This window comes from Anolis carolinensis, chromosome 6, assembly GCF_035594765.1.
Source record: "Anolis carolinensis isolate JA03-04 chromosome 6, rAnoCar3.1.pri, whole genome shotgun sequence".
Lineage (NCBI taxonomy): Eukaryota > Metazoa > Chordata > Lepidosauria > Squamata > Dactyloidae > Anolis > Anolis carolinensis.
In genome coordinates, this window is record NC_085846.1 from 102,165,191 (window position 1) to 102,181,241 (window position 16,051).

Here is a 16,051-nt window from a genome sequence, read left to right on the forward strand (position 1 = left end):
CATTAAGCGGTACCTAGATTTCTCTACTCACAGCTGCAACTGTTTTCAAACTGCTTAGGTGGGCGGCAAGCTAGGCTATTAACAGCCGGAAGCTTAATCCCAACCCGGGCTTCGAACCAATGACCTCGTGGTCAGTAGTGAATTATTGCTGCTGGCTACTAACCAGCTGCGCCACAGCCCGGCCCAGCTGCGCCACAGCCCCACAGTCCTACTCGCTTCTTTGTGTGTTGTTTGTATCAACTTCTAGTCTTGGAAATAAACCCACATGCCCTAATTTTTACATGCCACCTAGCATAGCAAGAGAAAGTCTAAAGTGTTAGATAGTGATAATAATAATTGAACTAATTCAGTATGTTGCAGCTGATAAGTGTTCAGCTTGGATACAGGAAACATAACTTCACATTTAAGCACAAGCTTCCTTAAATAGAATGCTCCCTAGTTTAGATGTCTTGAAAGCAACATCTATTTTGGAAGAGGATATGTACTCCACCTACACAGTAGTTCAATGACACATAGGTGACTGTAAATCACACGTAGCTTGTAATGTGTGTTGTGGTCGCCAAAGGAAAAACAGATCTTAACATGTAAGAAAGGCAATTGCTTTTCCAGCTCCTGATATGACTAATAACTTTGCCCCAAGGAAAATGAAACACTTAAGCCCATGTGATACAGAAGCACCTCAATCATGCAAAATCCCACTAGCAAGTTGACAATAGCATTGTAACCTAATTCTATTGAACTACAATGCCCACCATCCCCAAACAACATGGATGCTCCCAATCCACACTTTTCTAAAGTATTAGGTTGTGTAAAGCTGGCTTACAGTATAAAGCAGGGGTCCTCAAACTTTTTAAGTAGAGGGCCGATTCATGGTCCCTCAGATTGTTGAGGGGCCGAATTATTATTTGAAAAAAAAAGTCAAACAGATTCCTATGCTCACCGCACGTCTTATTTGTAGTGCAAAAAAACAACCCAGCAACAATTACTTATTTATTTATTTACTACATTTATACCCCACCCTCTCTCATCCCCAAAGGGGACTCAGAGTGGCTTACAAGTTGTATGTACATACAATATATTATATTATTAGCATAGCACAATATTAGCATTATATATTACTATATTGTACTATACCATTATACCATAATATTATTAGTAATATTGCATTTAATATATAATATATAATTAATATTATTATATTATACAATATTATTATATTGTATTATTATTATTATTAGCCGCCCTGAGTCCCTTGTTAGGTGAGAAGGGTGGGGCAGAAATATTGTAATAAATAAATAAATATTATATTATATTGTATTACATTATATTATTATCAATATTCTATGTATACACAATATATTATATTATTGCCATATCATTCATTTACAATATTTAATTTACTATATTGGTAAAGGAAAGAACAATACAATATTTAAAAATAAAAATAATTTTAACCAACATACTGTAAACTTATCAGGATTTCAGTGGGAAGGGTGGGCCTGCTTCTGGCCAATGAGATAATCAAGTAGGATTGTTGTTGTTGTGCCTTCAAGTCATTTCAGACTTTGGGTGAGCCCCTGGTATAAAGCATAAAGCGAGGCCAATAAGTGTGGCCTCACAACTACATTCCCCATTGCTATTTCTTACCAGATTTGCAGGGAAAACTCTCGCTTCTTTTTCAGACATCATACAAATGGTTCTTTCCATGTTGAAGAGATGAAGGAAAAGGACCACCAGAATATGTTTTCATACATGTTCACATGGATATGTAGATATCCTTGGAGGCACATAATATGTGGTGAAGAGACTCACAGCACTGCTATTAGGCCAGGTTTGTTTGGTGTTTAACAATGTAGGATTGTTGCATGATTCAGAAACAAGTAGTTTGAGAGACCTTCCTAACTTAGACATTATTTGGTGGGATATGCAGGGTGTCTACAATTCCATGAATTCTATTTTTAAGGTTTCTGTATTGTTTCCATCTCTACTCTAGTGACTTTCCCGTTGGTACAGGTAAAGGTAAAGGTTTTCCCCTGACATTAAGTCTAGTCGTGTCCAGCTCTGGAGGATGGTGCTCATTTCTAAGCCAAAGAGTCGGCGTTGTCCGTAGACACCTCCAAGGTCGTGGCCGGCATGACTGCAAGGAGTGCCGTTACCTTCCCGCTGGAGCGGTACCTATTGATCTACTCACATTTGCATGTTTTTGAACTGCTAGGTTGGCAGAAGCTGGGGTTAACAGCACCTATGTAGTCTGCAGGAACTGTACCATTTTCATATTTAAAGGTGGTTATTTTGTTCATTTAACACAGACACACTGGCATAGACTACTGAGCTGCACATTAGTCCTAGTAGTCCAAGGTATAGTTGTAGTCATTAAAACAAATTGTTATTACAAGAACAATAATAAAAACTGAGGCTCCATGTACCTGCTCATTCAGAGCTGCAATAAAATTCAAGTGTTTCCAGCCCATCTCTGGGAGATTGTCACTAATTCTGAATTTAACCATCCCTGCCTGACTTCAGTCACTGAACCTCTACTCCACCTTGTGGCCACATTGCATTTTTTCTCTTTTAAAACACTTGGAATAGTACTTTTCCTCCACTTGCTAGTTTGTTGGTCTTCTGTGTATGCCCCAATTCCTAACTCCCCTATTAGATGTTTGTACATTAAATCACTTTTTCATAGTAACACTGCAGTAATCCTGATGCTTAGCTCCGACTAGAGTAGACCCCTTGAAAGAATTGTTGAATGGTGAGACAACATATAAATCCTTTTGATTCAGTGGATTTTCTATGTGAGCTGTATCATGGAACAATGTTGAGCATATTTGCATCCAGGTCAAGAAGTAACAATCTGGATCTGAACAAAGGTGCATCCATACTGTAGAATTAATGTAGTTTAACAACACTTTAACTGCCATAGCTCAGTGTTACCAGGTCTAAGCAGAAGATGAAATGACAGTAAAGTTTTCCTCAGTTTTCTCCACCTCTCCTCCATTTCCATCAGTTTTACATAGTTGTTTGTCATAAGATAAAACTATCCACTTAAATCTGTTTTATCTGTGTAACACAAGGAGGACCAATGGTTTGCCACAATCTGAAGAAAGGTAAAATTTATTCATGCAAATTTTACATGGCCAAAAGATGCAAGTTTTAACAGTGTGTATAGCACAAACAGGACTAGGTTGGTGCTTTGATAACGTATACTCAAGGTTGTTTGTTCTTCATTGAACTTGGTAGAAATAACCCAATTTCATTCCTCCAAACTCACCTTAGACAGATTAAGATAAATGCATTTTGTATTATTTTACTGTAGCAAATGAATTAATGTACATAGCAATCGTATATATTTACTTTTCATTGAATGCAGTGAGGCTTACTTCTGACCAAACTGGGTTGTTAAGTTTCAGTGCATCACTGTAGGATTTAAGAGTAATCTGCAAAGTAGTTGAAATACCAATGGTGGGCCAAAGTCCTTTTCAAAAGCAGTAGTAATGAAAGATTATGTTTTTTTATTGTGTCAGGAGCTATTTGAGAACATACTGCAAGTTGTTTCTGGTGTGAGAACTAACTGGCCATCTACAGAGACATTTGCCCAGGGGATGCCCAGATGTGCTACCACCCTGCTGGGAGGCTTCTCTCATCTCCCCGCAAGCTAGAGCTGACAGATGGGAGCTCACCCAGATTCAAACTGGCAATCTTCAGGTCAGCAACCCAACCTTCAGGTCAGCAGTTCAGCCAGCACAAGCGTTTAACCCATTGTACCACTGCGGCTTCAGATGATGCTGAGGATCTACCACTATTAGCATTTAAACTTGGACACATGTAAAAATAAAGCTAAACCACAATTTGTTATACATGGTGCTTCAAGATCATAGTTGATATTGCAAATTAATACCGGTATATGTTCCACTGGATAGGAATATTGCACATGCTAGTTGGGATGAATCAATAATCCTGAAATCGTTAATCCTTAATGGTGTGAATTTGTGCAAATCCCAAAAATCATTGCCGAACAGATGCCATTCTGCAAAAGCCTCTGTAGAAACCATATATTCTTTATGTCATCCAATGATAAAAGCAAAAAATCGTGTTTACAAGCCTTAGGGTGATGTTTAAAACAGAAAAGAAATGGATGTTATATTTCCTTTTCTGCCTCTCTTCCCAAGTGGGTATGATTTGGTTTTGATCTTTATTCCCTGCAACTCTTTCCGAGCTCTTCTTGTCCCCTGGAGGAACAATGTGTGCCTTGTTCCCATTCAGCGACCTGACGCACAGATTAACACGCTTGAATGACTATTTCACTGCACTCCATTGTGCTCATTCCCCTCCATGGGCAATGCTCTCCGGGAAGACAGAGAAGGCAATGGGACTGGCCTTCAGCTGCCATGATAGACAGCCATCTCTTTGGTTACTACTCCCCACACAGAAACATACCCCGTTCATACAGAAGATCAGAAATTGAAATGTAAAACAGACATTGTTTTTAGAAATTGTAGCAAACATTGAAGAAATCGGTTGAACTTCCCGTGCACAGTGATGTCCTTACACAAATTAGGAGTTTGGATACATAGTTGCCTGCCACTGATACAGACTAAGATTCAATCAGTAAAAGCTTCTCAGGATTTTTTTAAAAATGAGAAAGTATCTCTACATGAATTATTTAACTTTTAAGAACAGGTGCTTAAGCCTGAGTTTTCATCATCATTCCCACCTGTTCATGTTAGGTAAAGGTAAAGGTTTCCCCTGACATTAAGTCCAGTCGTGACCGACTTTGGGGGTTGGTGCTCATCTCCATTTCTAAGCCAATGAGCCGGCGTTGTCCATAGACACCTCCAGGTCATGTGGCCGGCATGACTGCATGGAGCGCCAATGTTACCTTCCCGCCGGAGCGGTACCTATTGATCTACTCACATTTGCATGTTTTCAAACTGCTAGGTTGGCAGGAGCTGGGGCTAACAGCGGGCGCTCATTCCGCTCCCGGGATTTGAACCTGGGACCTTTTGGTCCACAAGTTCAGCAGCTCAGTGCTTTAACACACTTGGCCACCGGGGCTTTTAAATATATAGTCACGGACTGTCTTGCTTCATTGGCTGCATGCATGCTACTTTGGAAGCCTATTCAGATCATGAATGACACAAACATGTTTAAGCTTAAATCATCAAGAAATTCATAATCCAAGGCATCATACTATATTCTGTAACAGATGCAAATATTAATTTTAAAAACATCTATTTCAGACTTATTCTGGCAAAGTGAAGGCTGTACAAGGCTTGTGGTGTTCTTTAGAGATGATGTTTTACTCTCAAATGCCCTGAGTGCAAATTCTACTTCACTTTCTAAAACTGTAGGTTCATCTCCAAACAGTTCTTCCTTGAATGAATACATCACATTTTCATCTCTTCCATATAGTTCTTCAGTTTATTGTTTCCACCGGCTTGTTTCCCCTACTTTTGGTTTAACTTTCCCTTTGGTTTCTCAGATCTTGTGGAAGCTTTTCTTGTTCTTCCTTTTTTCTTGTCATATTCACTTCTTCTGTACTGATTATTATAGTAGCTCTCTTTCTCTCTGTACACGTTGCCAAACACTGTTGGACTACAACTCCCATCAGCCCTAATCACCAGTCAGTCACGAGGGATCATGGGAGCTGTATTTTATAACTGAGGATGGCGGGGAAGGAATCTGATCACCTTTGAGCTAAAGCAATATTGGAACTTTCCAAACTTGTATTAATTAAATTTGGAGGAAGAGGCTTGTGGAGAATCCCATCCATCTTATTACAGAAAAGTTTTTGAGAAGTAGCAGTTGTAGAATGAATTACAAAGGACAGCAGGTGGAAACAGCATATAGAGCTAGAAACTGGAGTATTTTAAATAACTATTTTTAGCATAAAGATTTGGAATGGTATTTACAAACATTGTTCTGAATAAAGGTTGTTCTATTTATTTCCTTCAAGCTGGGATTTTGCAGCTGAAACTTCCCCCCTCCTTAGCAGTAGCTGGAATAAGTCCTATCTGCTGGATTTCCGTTTGCCGTGCAGCTGTTAAAAGCATAGGAGCCTTGCCTCAGGAGGACAACAGAAACCCTCTTCTCTACCTTTTATGGATAGTTGTAGTCTAGACAGCCTTCTGAAAATCCATCATAAGTGAAGGTCTTTCAAGGTCTTTCATAGGAAATGTAGCTGTTTGCAAGGCTCAAATGTTTTGTTCATATGCATTATTTATCACCCCAATTAGAAAAGAGGCAGCCATGAAAGACATGCTTTTTAGTTTTTTCAATAATTTAAGACTGGTTGCTCCTCTTCTGTCAGCTTTCCCCAAAGATGCAAGCAAAAATTAAAGAAAATTCTGTTTCTACGGTTACAAAGACCTGCCTAAATCCAGAAGAGTTTATAATCAATAAAATATGCCAGATGCCTGCTGAAGTCAGGCACTTTGAGTAGCCATCAACTCTTTTAAAAAGCCATTCTATCACCTTCTTCCTTCTATCAATCTCCACCTGGTAGTGGCCATTCATTCCATCAGGTAATTCCAGAAGAAAAGGAGGAATGCAGGGCCATCTAACTTTGCTAAGACACAATCTGCAGCTATTTCCCACCCCCACCCCCTTGACCAATCTATCTTATCGCTGAAACAACTAATGCCAGAGTTTGATTCTCCACCACCACATTACAATATATTTTTCTTTACTTTAGATATTAGGCTTTTGGGCAGGGATATTACTACTGATCTTTGTAAACCAACTTATGCATATTTTCAAAGGAGGATATAACGACGGTTTAAAATTTTCTTAAAGAGAAATATGAGGCTCAATTCCATTAGGCTATGAATTAGGTGGCATTAAATGTGACTGGAAGTGACAGTCTTGATGTGAACTCAGGATATAATACCGCTTTGTATTTGAGATTAGAAAATTGTTCCAGTCCAGCTCCTGCCAGTCTCCATGTTTTGACTGCAAATGTCTAAACAGGAAAGGGAGATGTGTTTAAGTGCATGCAACTATAAAGCTCCCCAAGACCGGGAATTGTGTTTTTGAGGCATCACAACTACAGAGCTTTTGAATGATGTCAACTAATGTAAATTGTTTCCACGGCATACTTCCCCCCTGAAAACTGGGAGACTGAATGAAGTATGGAGCATGCATCCCCATTCCCCTATTTAACGTACCTTTAAATATCTAGACAAGTTTTTTGGAAATACAATTTTGCAATTGTAAACAGGGCCAAGAGCCTATTTTAAACTTTGAAAATGAAATATGAACTTTATTCTACAACTTTATTCACTTTGGCTTCTACTGATTACTTTTATCTAGTGCACAACCTACAATTCTTGCCAACCTTACAAACACAAAAAATTGCTTTAATTCTAGTCTTCACTATCAAGGAACCCATGTTCTGCTAAGGATGGGGAAAATTTTGGCAATAGGTGGATGTTATTCTAAAACATGTGGCAGTCACTATTTTTATTCTTCCCAGCAGCAGTTCTAGGTGAAGATACCAGAAACCATCTCAGTTCCTGGTACAGCCTCATCTGAATGCCTGCAACTTCCTCACCCTTACTGTAAGACCAGATGCAAATTACATGGTTCAAATACAGTCACTTTTTTCTTTCATCTCCTACATGCTGCTCTGATTTGTTTAACATCTCTCCCAACAAAGGGTTATGAAGAAGTCAAATGCTAGTCACCTTTGAAATTGGCTAATAAATGAAGGTACATGAACAAACATTTTAGCATTTGCTTTTGGGCATCATGGAATCTTTCGCCTTTTACAGTAGACAGTGTCACGGTTTCAGTGGCTCTGAAATCCAGAGCTACATTTGGTTGCAACAGTCCATAAACCCTAATTCGGAATCTGACTCTCCCTCTTACTCTCCATTCAAATCGTAATTGATTCCTTCCATTTTCGACTTAATAATTGCCAGTCCCTTCCTGTGATTCAAAATGACCTCAAGTGAAAGTATGTGGTCTACTCAAGATGGAGACCACCACCATCTGAAAAAACTCCTCCAAGAAGTTTTGCACGTTATTCATGTGTATCTGCTGGGCTGATGTTTTAAAAGGCATTCAAGTAGGCCGGGGTGAATTCTGAGAAAGCCTGGTCAGTTTAGCTCAACTAGTTAGCAGTCTACTTGCTGAAGGAAGTACTTCACTTTGCAAGATCAGTTGCAGACCTATCCTTGCAATGTGTAAACAACTAACATCAACTACTATGCAGAGGTCTCAAGACACTTCAAAAGGGTCAGTTTCTCTTCACTGCTTTTCTAGCACCAAAGGTATTAAATCTGAATCTGTGCCGCCTTTCTTTGCTTCCATCATTCTCAAAGGTTTTAAAAAAGTGATTTCCTAGTATAATTAATAGGAAGGGCCATTGCACCCTCTAGTGGATGGTATTTTTAGCTTAATGGTTTTTAATTCTGTATGAGTATGTTGTGTCATAGTAATTATGCCGATGTTTTATTATGGTTGTGTTATATGTTTTTGTGTTGGTAATTGAATGTTTTTCTATGTTGGAAACCGCCCTGAGTCCCTTCAGGGAGATAGAATAAAACTTTATTTGTATACTGCTCTATTATTATTAATTCCTTGCAAAGCCATTAAATATTAGCTGGATCTAGTTCCTCAATATAAACCTCTTTTTAAACAAAAGAAGTCTAAATACATACAAATTACTTGCAAACATTAAAGCAGAGTGTTGTCGAGGGCTTTCATGGCCGGAATCACTAGGTTGCTGTGGTTTCCGAGCTGTATTGGCCATGTTCCAGAAGTATTCTCTCCTAATGTTTCACCCACATCTATGGCAGGCATCCTCAGAGGTTGAGACCCCATAACCTCTGAAGATGCCTGCCACAGATGTGGGCAAAATGTCAGGAGAGAATGCTTCTAGAATATGTCCATACAGCCCGGAAAACTCACAGTAACCCATTAAAACAGCTTCAGAATCGACAATTATTTTCTGGGCTACAGTAATGGGTATTTTTCAAGTCAAGACTCAGCTCTTTGGTATTCGTAAACCGAAGGGCCTAGTTTTATGTTTGAGGGTAACATGAGTGCAATTCAAACTATTCCAACAAAGATAATTTAGTTGATTCAGGTACTGTGCTGATTAATAACTATGAAAATCAAATAAATAATTAACACAGTAGATGCACAGGTTCGATAAAATTAACATATTGTGAATCACTCCCAAATATGGTAAAAGGTCAATTCAAGCATGAAATAAATACAAAGAAATACAGAAAGATCCATGTATCTGTGGGGGATGCATTACTTAATTCTGCATGGATATGTGAAACTGCAGATAATAGCAAACCCTATTGAAATGAACCACCTCTGACCCAAGAATGCCATATAACTGTGCTGCATGGATCTAGCCCAGAAACATATTTTGTTAGATGTGGATAAACAAAACCAGATACCAGTCCCGCTGATAGAGGGGTTGTACTATACCTATTCTCTACACCTAAAAGGAATCAGGACTGCAAATTGATATCTGCAAATTTGATACCTGTTTAAAAAATTATAAAATGAAGGCCGATATACACACATTTGTATCAACATGTCATACTCATACGATCTTTTTACATTTTTGTGGCCATTTATATTACTATAGCAAGAAAGATATAAATCACTGAGGTTCATGCCCACTTCCCAACAGTGGGACAGTGTATATAACTGAGAATTATATATTGATCAATCGAAGTCCCCTCCATATTGTTTACAACAGGAACAATACAATGCCATGATAAGGGGTTTATTTATTTATTGTGTCAGAAGCGAACCAAGGGATGTGAGAGAAGCCTCCCTGCAGGATCGTAACACATCCGGGCATCCCCTGGGCAGCGTCTTTGTAGACGGCTGTTTCTCTCACAACCAGAAGAGACTTGCAGCATGCAAACAAACAAACAAACGATCAAGGTGATCTCAACTCTAAATCCATTCTGAATGTCATCACCAAGCTTCCCAATGGACCCAATTCCTGTAGATCAGTGGTTCTCAATCTGGGGTCTATGAAGGACTGAAGAAATGTTGTGATTTTTCAGTTAAATCTAAATGAACAAACAAGTGAATGAATGAAAGAAAGCCAAATAGGGAAATGAAACAAAATCTTAATTTTCCATGCTTCTTTTGGAAAATTTGAAATTTGAAGGAAACTGAAATAATCATTTGATGCAGTCTAGTGCCTTAAATCTTGAATCAAGTCTTGGGGTCTGCGGCCACAAAAGGTATTAAAAAGGGGGTCCTGTGGTCAACAATAATGTTGAGAACCACTGCTCTAGATTACTCCATTTAAAGAGGCTGCTGTTCTTTTAATATTTAGGCTTCAGCCCTAAAACACTGGTATAGTAACCAGGCAGTAGGCATGCTTTTGTTGAACAAATAAAATAAGTTTATTAAATACAATTTAATATCGTTATGGATCATTACCATAAATCAAGTAGTGTTAACACAATCCTCAATCCACCCTCAGTATCACTCTTCCGCAATCAGATTGTCTCCCCTTTTAAATGTCTTTGTCCAAACTTTAATCCTGTTTCTCATCCATTTTTAGTCTTTTCCTATTATCCTTCCACTTTCTGCCTTTACTCTCTTCCAACATCCGCCAACCATATTCCTTTGCTATCTTGACTTAACTTACCCCTCTTAAATTACCCTACAACAAAATATAGGAAACACGGCCATAATTTATGCAATATTACAGTTACTACTTTAAAGGTGATGTGGGTCTCAATGAAGTTTGCTAAAAAAAATTCAAAGATTTTCTTTATTTAACACACAAAAACATTTACAGCATGCAGGTTGTTAACTATATGGCATCTTCTCCAAACCATTTATTCTTCAGTGCATTCTCATGAATTCAGAACAAACAACTGTGTCCACAGGAAAAACATTTGTCATTGTAAGTCTAAATTAGAGTCAAAGTATTTTAGAAGATTATGCAAATAATTTAGCTGGTCACCATGAATAAATAGGAGTTCTTTATTGTCACTCAGTTCCCGCCTGAGGCCATTATTATTATTTTTAAATGACCTGGAGGAATGAAAGAGCAAAGGACTTTAAAGTGGAACAGCAATGCATTTGAAATTCTATTGCAGATTTAAGGTTTTAAATTTACAAAACCAGGTGCTGTCTTGACCATGCAACCTACCACAAGTGATCCAAGAAACTGAAAAGGGAGTTCTTTTCAAAGTCTAGATTGCGGTTCTTGGTAAATGTTGTAAAAGGTTAAAATAATAATTAAAAAACAAGTATAAAAAGGATGTACAATTTGAGCTACATGCTAGCTACAGTTTATTTCACTGCTTAATTACACAGCCATGTCAGCACCAAAACCCGTGATACATTACTTACAAGAATGCACTACCATAAACAGCCATGAGAAAATATCCTGCTTCATTTGAACAAAATGCCAGGAAACCAGACTTGGAACTGTGTAAAATGATCTGGGACTGAAACTGTGTGCCTAATGTTAAGAACTGACATAGGCCATGGCAAATGAAAACACAAATATTTCTTAAATACCCCCTTTTCCCTTTGTACATGTCCCCTCTTACTTTCCAAAATGTTTCATCTTCAGTTTGGAGTGTTTTAATTCAAGCACAAAAAAGGGCAGGCCTACATTACGACCATTTAAACTAGCAAGGGTCTGACGGATTAAAAAATTCAACTTCTAAAGACTATTATTTAAAAAAAGACACGTCAGAAGTTAAGGAATAGAAAAAAAAACATTCTATCTTTTCTATTAGTAACCGCCTCCATAATACAAATACTTTAATTTGTAAAAAAAAAAGTCAGTCAAAGAGCTACAGGAAACCATTCCCTCCCCGAAGTGCCTGTGAATGTTCAGTACTAAGATATAAAACTGGCATCAACATACTCTGGAAAAGCAGTTATTCAGAATGTCTTCACTGTTGCAAAAGCTGATTCTTTTGCTTCCTACTTAACCTAGTGACTAACAAGAAAGCATTCTAAAACCTTTGGAATTTATCAAGCAGGAAGTCCCCATCAAAGGCATTATTTGAACTTCATGGCATGTAGTTTTCAAGTGCTCTTTTAGGGAAAGACTCAATGTTGTGAAGCAGGGTTAAGGATGTTGCTTGTGGGGGGGAAATTAAAAGGCAGCAAGATGTCTGACAAGATCTCTGGAGAAATGGCTATTTAAATAAATCTATTTTTACAAGAAAATTACAGTACATTTTCAGTGTAGCTCAATTCCCATAATCATTTGACATGTCTGGCCATGTTACAACACTTTGCTTGTTTCATTCAATTTGGTTCGTTCCAATTAGTTTATCAATTTACATTCACTTTGACTTCTAAGTTGGATAAAATAAAAATGGTGGATCAATAAAGCTAGAGGTGTTCTATAGTGTCCCAGTTTCTCATTACAGCAGAGAACCAAATTTGTATAGCTCTGGTCACCACTAAGAGGCTCATCAAGATGAAGCAGAATGTTTTCACCTCATCACACTATTTCTGTGTATCGTCAGGAACAGGACAGACGAAAGTCATTGCCAAGTTTTCCCATATAAACTTACACTACTTGCTATACAGTATTAACTCATTATTCCGATAACAGTTTTAAACAAACAGTTAAATAAGCCTCACCAAAACAGAAATTTGTAGTTCCAGGTTTCTGAGACTTCAGTGCCTAAAGGCAGTCTTTCTAATCAACCCGCAGGATTTGCATACTGTACAAATAAGTTTAGTCTCATACGCTATACAGCCATTTGGGCAAATTTAATGTACAGTGCTGCTCTATTTCAAGAGTGGGCCAAGTAGTGTTATTTAAAGTGGTAAAATTGAAACTTACTTCAACATTGTTCCATAACCCTAGGACCATTAAATATACATAAATTAAGCAAAGAATTTGTTTAAACTAAGATGTTGCTTAACATACATTCAACTTGGCACAGTGCAGACTAAATTTAAGACGTGAAGGACAGATCATGTAATGAGAGCTACATTTTAAGTTACACGTCAATTTTCCAAGAGGAACAAGCTTTTTCCTAGTTCTGTTGGGAATCAATCGGCCAAATTCATATCATGAGGAGAGCTGTACAGACCAGAATAAGTTTATACAATTTTCAAAAAAGAATCCTACAGTCCCCAGAGAGAGACAGATAAGAGATCACGGTCATGGAATGACTCTCAATGCGCGATATCCAGTCCTCTTCTTGCTGTATGTACTTTTCAGCATCTGGAAACAGCCAGAGAAACTTATGTGGAAACAGAAAAATAACATCACAAAAATTCTTCACAATCTGATTATAAGATAAGAAAATAAACAGTGTTCTTAACACAATTATTTATAGCTCTTTACATTCACACTATTTACAACCTAACTTTACCTGAAGATTTTAGTAAAGATGGTGTATAACTAGAGTGTACAGAAAATTAGGGCATCACAATGTTTTACTTACAATACATTATAGAAACGCAGGTACACAGACTATACAAAAGTCATTCACTGAAGACATTCTGAAGGAGAATTCTCATCTAAACTGATTGCACTTAATATTTCAATGTAGTTTTACAGGATTAATTTAAAACACGCTTAGTGTTACTTGTAGAACACCCAAAGACCAAAGTTAGTCTTGACTTGGTAGGTGACAAGCTACCATGATAATCTATGGCAAGCACACAAAACTGATAAGAAATACTAAATTAAAGATGGCACTTTTCGCAGAATAAGTAAGTAGAAAGCCTACCTTGGTAATGTCAAATTACACTTTCTCCTGCCGTGCTCCACCTCCACGTAAAGCAACTGGCTGGCTGTTTTGAGTAAAAGCGCCTCCTCCACGAATTGCACTTGGATGAGTTGGAGAAGCTGCAGGATGCTGACCTGGACGAATAGGCTTTGCTGCATGAAACAAACCTCAATGTTAAATTCTCAGGCAAAGCAACCTGGAAAATGCTTAATGAAACATAATATATAGGAGCAAGAAAAAAAAGAATACTTTTTTAAGACCTAGGAAAGTGATAGACTCATTTGTATTCAAGATGATCTTTTATAACTGGTTTGCCAATACATTTACAAACCTCACAGCTGTGCTTCTTCATTGTCCCAATTTTATTGTTTTATTCCCATGAAGGGAGATAAGACAACTGACTAAAGAGTTTTGTGACACTTTAAAGACCAGTCAGCAAATTACGGCCTAAGCTTTCAAAGGCTATTTACTTCAAGAGTCTCTTGGAGCAGGTTCTAGACAAAGATACTCCATCATGACTGTTGATCTTCTGACATCCCAATAACAACTGGCTGTTTATTATTACTGATACTTTTACTATACTGTTGGAAGCTGGGACTAAATCCAGCACTATGTTTGTGCTGCAAGAGCTGGAAAAGACTTAGGACAGTAGAGTAGACTACAAGGTAAAAAGGAGATTTTTCAGTCATTTAGGTCTAAGGAAGGTCCTTTTCCCTTCAACAGGAAGCAATCCTGAAGCAAAACATGAGAAAATGCCCCAGGGTGAGGAGCTGTGTGCCAACCATAGTCCACACTTTCACTAACCATACTTTAGACATTGAGTTTCATGAAGAAAGTCGTAAGAGACAGGCAGCACTATGCAAAAAACAAAACCTCCTGATCTATTTAACTAAGAAACTAGTATTTTACTTTTTTCAGTTCTCCCTTCTTCCCAATCTTCCTTCCTCGAGTGATGTTTTTTCACCCTCAATGTTAATCCTGCGTAATGGACTGTCTTATTCCTGCCCATTCTAAGCTGTTCTGAGGGCTATTTCAGCCAAAGAGCAAGATACGAATTCTTTCAAAAGAAATATGGTACTTATTTCTGCAACCAACAAGTACTCTGTGATTATTTATACTTCAATCCTTTTCAATAAAGACTCCGATAGGAATTTAAAGTAAATGAAAGGATTGAAATCCTAACAGAAATTACAGTTAATCCTGTGCTTTCTCACCCTTTCAAAACAAAACCACTGAGTGACCAAGAACCAGGGCCTGGCAATCAAGTGCATGTTCAGTTAGAGGACTAATGCCTCCTTTTCTCTACTAACCAATCTGTGCAGAATGTGCCTTTCTGATCATGTTCTTTGACCGCACAGCTTCCTTAATACGATCTACTTCTTGTTGATATCGTTTGCGGTCACGAGAGGCATTCTCTTTGGCTTCCTTTAGTGCTGACTCCAAAGCTTTAACTCTTTCAGCTGTAGCTCTAAGTCTTTTTTCCAGTTTTGGAAGCTCACAGCGAAGATCTGCATTATCTCGTACCAGCTAGGAAGATAGATAGATATATATACACACATATATATACATATATGCACACATAATATATTACCTTCATAGATCTTAGTTGTGCCCTCTCGTTCTTCATAATCTTGCATAACGAATATAACTGTTTGCTCATTATAATGCTATAACTTGGGTAACAAATATTAAGTGTAATTAAGAATTATACTAGCAGATATATAATTTTTTACTGCATATTTCGTACTTCCACAGGCAATCATCTTTCCTGGAAGAAGCAAAAGGGCTGCTGACTCAAAGTACCCTCATGTTGCTGCTTTCTCTCATCCTTCTATCTTGGTAATCAGGATGCTACATAAATATACTGGTGGATCGTGATGACCCAAAAGCTTTATACAAGATTTTGGCCTAAGTTCTTATTTTTACAAATTGAAGATAGCATAGTTTGAACCAAGCAAAAATGTCCCAATTTAATTTTATAGTCATGTATCAACAATCACTGGTGGAAATTCACGGACATCAATCCATAAGCCAAAGAACTTTAGGGCCTATAAAATAGACATCTATTTTAAATGCTATCGTTATAGAGACTTTGACATACTTTTTTCGGTTATGGAAGCCTTAGATATTTAAGAAGATTACTGTTACCTGTTTGTGGACTTTTGTGAGTTGTTCAAGATTATTCTCAAGAAAAGAAATCTTCTGCTTCTGGGCAGCACTGCCACCAGTGTCATCAGAGTCAATCTCAGCACTCTATGGAAAGACACACAACCCAGGATTTTATTTCTCAGGAACATGAATAAAGTATTGACGGAATGAAAGCAATAATTAAGTTTTATGTT

General features: G+C 37.7%; 1 protein-coding gene and 1 long non-coding RNA gene across 3 annotated transcripts in view; one reads left to right on the plus strand and one right to left on the minus strand.

Moving 5' to 3' along the window:
- The first annotated feature begins 3,165 nt into the window (after nucleotides 1-3,165).
- On the plus strand, nucleotides 3,166-16,037 carry LOC134292648 (uncharacterized). Its single transcript, XR_009999905.1, has 2 exons — nucleotides 3,166-7,559; nucleotides 15,465-16,037. It is a non-coding gene; the product is annotated as an uncharacterized LOC134292648 (long non-coding RNA).
- kif5b (kinesin family member 5B) overlaps nucleotides 10,365-16,051 on the minus strand; it is a 33,553-nt gene continuing 27,866 nt past the window's right edge. Inside the window, exons 23-26 of one of the 2 annotated variants that reach the window (XM_003221958.4) lie at nucleotides 15,858-15,962; nucleotides 15,020-15,236; nucleotides 13,710-13,861; nucleotides 10,365-13,198 (exon numbers count right to left, since the gene is read on the minus strand). In XM_003221958.4, the coding sequence (XP_003222006.1) occupies nucleotides 13,725-13,861; nucleotides 15,020-15,236; nucleotides 15,858-15,962 (459 nt within the window). In that variant the 3' untranslated portion in view covers nucleotides 10,365-13,198; nucleotides 13,710-13,724. Of the gene's footprint in view, nucleotides 13,218-13,709; nucleotides 13,862-15,019; nucleotides 15,237-15,857; nucleotides 15,963-16,051 lie in introns of both variants that reach the window. The other variant, XM_008112340.3, reaches the window with a different exon arrangement.